The sequence below is a fragment of the Montipora foliosa genome, chromosome 7, assembly GCF_036669935.1.
Source record: "Montipora foliosa isolate CH-2021 chromosome 7, ASM3666993v2, whole genome shotgun sequence".
NCBI classification, from domain to species: domain Eukaryota; kingdom Metazoa; phylum Cnidaria; class Anthozoa; order Scleractinia; family Acroporidae; genus Montipora; species Montipora foliosa.
The window spans coordinates 29,539,051-29,544,026 of NC_090875.1; the positions used below are offsets into that span (position 1 = coordinate 29,539,051).

At 39.2% G+C, this 4,976-nt stretch overlaps 1 protein-coding gene across 1 annotated transcript in view; it reads left to right on the plus strand.

Annotated features, from left to right (window-relative positions):
• The first annotated feature begins 4,278 nt into the window (after nucleotides 1-4,278).
• The window catches only part of LOC138011742 (carboxypeptidase B-like), a 13,967-nt gene continuing 13,269 nt past the window's right edge, over nucleotides 4,279-4,976 (plus strand). Inside the window, exon 1 of the mRNA XM_068858891.1 lies at nucleotides 4,279-4,370. Coding sequence (XP_068714992.1) covers nucleotides 4,297-4,370 — 74 coding nt within the window. The 5' untranslated portion in view covers nucleotides 4,279-4,296. The remainder of the gene's footprint in view (nucleotides 4,371-4,976) is intronic.

Consider the following 4,976-nt stretch of genomic DNA (forward strand, 5'->3'; position numbering starts at 1 on the left):
CGCCATAGTCTCCAGTAGCTCAGTGGTTAGAGCATCCGACTAGATCACGGAGGGTCGTGGGTTCGAATCCCATACGGGGCTCTGATTTTTCCGAGTTCCCAATGGGTTCTAAGAATAAACCTATTATCCCTGGGCTCTATTCTCATGAATAACAATAACAATAATAATAATAATAATAATAATAATAATAATAATAATAATGATAATAATAATGGTTTATTTACAGTATATTCATCAAATGAAATGGATCTTCGCCTCTAAACATTTATTACAACTACGATAATAATGATATCCCCAAATATCGGTAGCAATACAAAATTCAAAACGCTATATAGAGCTTCTAACTAGTTATTAATTACACTTCAGTTTAATAATTTGTCTATTTTCCTTTGTCGCTTCAATATACAGATACACTCGGAACTGAAAAGCCTTGCATCCCGATATTCGTTTGCATCTGTTTTCATAGTAAACTTCAACATTAAATAGGCAAGTAAGTACCACAGGTTCATTTGTCATTTTTTTTTATGATAATGACTTAATAGAAGTACTTGCCCCCTAATAATTAAAATCTCACACGTTCTTAACAAAATCCAAAGTTCCATCGGACTGGTCATAGTTAATCTAGGGACTGGTTATGAAACCCTGGGAATTTCAAAAGCAGGAACAATACAGTCGCAATTCGATGTTGAACCGACCGTGACCCTGCACAATCAATTTGTTTTTGGTTCGCAAGTTAATTTCGAATCAATTAGTCGAAGCTTTTGATTGGTTATCCTGCCGAAAAAAGCGTGTTTTTTGTCGGGTTTAAACCCGTTTTGTGCAGGGTCAAGGCCAAAAAAGCGAACAAGAACATGAAACAAAGAAACTTGTCGAGTTTCATAACCAGCCTACATCTATTAACTATGGACTGGTATAGGATATAGCTCTATTGTTTTTAGAGTAAGGCGCCATAATGGCCATAATTTAATAGGTGCTTCCTGGCTCCGGAAATCGTGTTCCTAGCATTCTGATTACCTCACTCAATCTCGGTTATCAGCGCCGTATGGAATGCAGGAACCCATACACTGATTGTGGGTGGATCGTCAAGACCTCGGAAATACATGCCTACATCGTTGTATTTGGTGTCAACAGTCATGCAACGTTAAGTTCCTCATTCCAAAGCAATCGAAAATGTACTTTGCAATGATTTTTGGCAGCTGTGCATTTTTGGTAGAGGGATCGAACAGCGTCAAAAATTTACCTTTTGTCGGCAATTTCACTATGGGAATTTTGAACTGATTATGTAAGCATTCAAACAGCTAGCTTCTTTTTTCTTGATCAAAAGGACAAGAAACTAAGAAGTGTTTCTCATCTTCCCACTCCTTTTTACATAAAGAGAAGATTCGTTCTTCGGGTTGCCCTGGTTCTATTGCCAGCCTACGATTACCAGGTCGTAGTTTTGTCAGCGTGGCTCTGTGCCTGAAGTTGGTGACCTGGTGAAGGTAATCCTCGAATCTGTAATTATCTATTGTTTAAATTCTTGGTTGGTACGTTTTTTATTCCTTTGTTGCCCCAAATACCTTCAAAATGGTGCAAAAAGAAATGAATGAACAAAAGGGGCGAATATCGTATTCGTGAGATCACTCCCTGTGTTAGAGTTTTGAATCATTCAATGAAGCTATAAAAATGCTCTTAATGCAGAAAAAAAAATTTCAATGTCAAGAAGCATTTTTCTACCCTTCTGTTCTTCTAGTACAAGGCTATGATACGAATTGTTAGGGCTATTTACAACACGAATGGAACTAGCCATCGCTTTGGGCCAGCAGCCATTGCAATCTGTGAGTATTCTATCATATTTCAATCATAGGCATAAATGATTTGAATTTTTCCATAGTCTCTTCAGAAAATTCAGAAAGAAACCCTCTGGGAATAAAACGTTTTGTTCCAGGTATTTCCATATCATTTAAACGTGAATGCTACATTATCATCCAAATACAATACACAAAGAATCTTCACCCCAGGGGCCGGTTGCTCGAGGCCTGGTTAACGCTAACCGTTCCAGGCGACCTCGTGACGTAACTCGGAGGACTGGGGAGAAAACCTTTAACGCCGTATCCTACAACCGTGCGCGGCCTTACGGCGAGGATAGATCTCGTCGGGTCTACTTGAATGTTCATTCAGTAACAGGAAATGTGGTAGACACGGAATGATCTGTTGAGTTTTGGCGATGGAGTTTGGAAACAACACCCAAGGCCAGTTCTCCAAATTACGTCACCAGATCACCTGGTTGGTTAAGAGGTATCAAAACCTATAGGTTTCCATGGTTTTTAACGCTGGTTAGTGCTAACCATGCTTGGAGCAACCTGGGCCAGGAGATTTGAAATGGGTACAACATTGGTTGCGGTAAAGTTCTATTGTTCAGTGATCCTAGAGTTTCAAAACATCAGAGAGCTGACACTATAGTAGTGTCAACACTAGTGTTACACTGTGTTTCTCTCAGGTGTAACCGCAACCATTGAGTTAGCCGATTTAGTCTATTGTTTATTTTCCCGCGAAACTTGGGTTAAGGTGGCTCAAACAAGTTTGAACGCTTCCAAGTGACGCTCTTATTAGAAGGATCGGCACCACCACTTTGTATCATGTATTAGCAATAATGTGGTACCAAACGAAACACGAATTATTGCTGAACAAGATACAGTCATTATTGTGACATAATATGGCACCATAACAACGGGCAAACCCTGTAAAAACATCCTTTTTTGTCTTTAGTTGCTCATATCTCGAAAACGAACTCGGTGACCCCATTTTTTATCTCTGAAAAGTAACCAGAAAGGCAAGATGAAACGTTTTGTAAAGTTTAAAAAAATTCTGTCTAGCCAAGGTAACTTATTACATCACAATACTGAAGACACCTTGTTTGGAAATAAGCGGTGTTTCATATGGTACCATAACATTGCTGTACGCGATATTCGATTATTGTCATTCGATCTAAGGAGAGTGTCGTGCAAGTGTTGAAGCCCTTTCGAGCCTCCTTAAAAATAGGCCCACTGGGGACAAACCTGATACTAGATTCTTACTCTTTGGTAATAGACTCTTGGTATTTAGCAATTGATTAGATGTCGTTGTCCTCGATGTTCAACGAAAACATCGAGAGAAAAGACCTTTTTACCGATACGGCGGCCATTTTGATGTCTATTGTTTCGAATAGCTATTATGGGATGCCCTGGGGGAAAATACATATTAATTTGCCCCCTGAGCATCCCATAATGTCTTCTGAAACGATAGAAATCAAAATGGCCGCCGTATCTGCAAAAAGGTCTTTTGAAGATTCGCTTTTCCTCAGTGCTTTGGATCATAGATTTTTGTTCTTGATTCATCATTTGATTGGCAGATAAGACTTCCGGTGACGCCACTGACTGGGTATACGGAATACTGGGTGTGACACATTCGTATGGGGTGGAGTTGCCGCCTTCTATGTTCACTCGAGGCGGCTTCGTTGTACCTCCCAACTACATCCAACCAGTTGGCAGGGAGACTTTTGCTGGACTCAAGGCTCTAGCTTACTACTTGGTCTGATGTGAATAGGAAAGACTTTGCAAAGGACTTATTATTCATGACATGAAAATGCTAAGTGACGACGTAGATAGCGATAAATTAAAGACATTAAGTTATTTCAGTTCATTTTCTCTAGCTCGAGATGTCGACATACTTCTACGAGTTCTAAGAATAAACTCCGTAAGAACGCCAAGTTATAGTATAAACGAAATCAAGCCCGAACTGTACGAAATATTGACATACTCCCAAGAACATTTCCTACTTTTATTTACAACTAAAATCCTCCTTGCATGTACTGAAAATGTTTATGTGCTCTTTGAACAGTGTGCTTTTCGAAATGAAATTCTCAGCGATTGTTTGCACAGATGAAATGATCCATTAGTGAAAAAAAGCCTTGAACTGCGATGTTGATTTGCGCGTTCCAATAGCATTTGAAAGATCAATGAAACTTTGTGAGAACATTCAGCTGGTTAAACAGTTTTACTACTGGTACAATAACTAAAGGCAGCAATGCCCGTTCTTGCTGCATTAAAATCCGATATAAGATTTGAGAATTGAGATAACTAGAGGAGAAACTCTCTCTATCCTTACATCTTTATGTCCTTTGCAAACTAAAGCTTTGAAATCATTGACAATAAAATTTCTTGACTTAACAAATTAAACTGAAGACACTTCACCGCAGCCCTTCCCACCTCCCCTTGTTTTACGTTTAGTTAGTTAGAGGGGGGGGGGGGGGGGGCAGAACGCTATCAGGTAGCAACAATGGCACCGGTACAAGGATTCGTTTTCGCCCTTCTCATCGGAGCGGCTTTCAGCGAGCCAGAGTCTTTTCAAGGGTAAGTGATTTTCCCGAATCGGTCAAACTCCATTTCTGATGCAAATTCGATGTTGAGCAAATCGTAAGAAGTGTTGAGGCCTTTGACTGATAACTTGTTAATATCTTAATTACGAACAAATGTGAATTTGAATAATAGAGATATTTAGTATCGCATTTACGTGAAACGGGCGTAGCTCATTCGTCGCGGCTGGAAAATCGGCGAAACATCAGATAAAATCAAACAACTTACTTTGAGTTTTGGACGTTCGCTCTTCTCTAATAAACTGATACGGACATTTTTGCGTTTTGCCAAAACTGGAAGAAACCCAGCTCGCTGATTTCTTGCTCCAGATATCAAGAAAGTCCTCAAAGAAGCGAGACATGAATTTTTCTGCTTTTATGATAAACAGCAGTTTCACTTAACACGACACAAAATTTCACGATCCAAGCGATAACTAAGTTCGGATTCACTGCAACTGAGCTATTGAAGACCCGTGATATTTTCATTATACACAAAGGTTCGACTGATATCACATGTGATTTTATTTTGGTAACAAGGAATGGAAAATACAGTTTTTCCATGTAAAAGTAAACCCAATAATTTTGATATCAAAAGAATATCGCT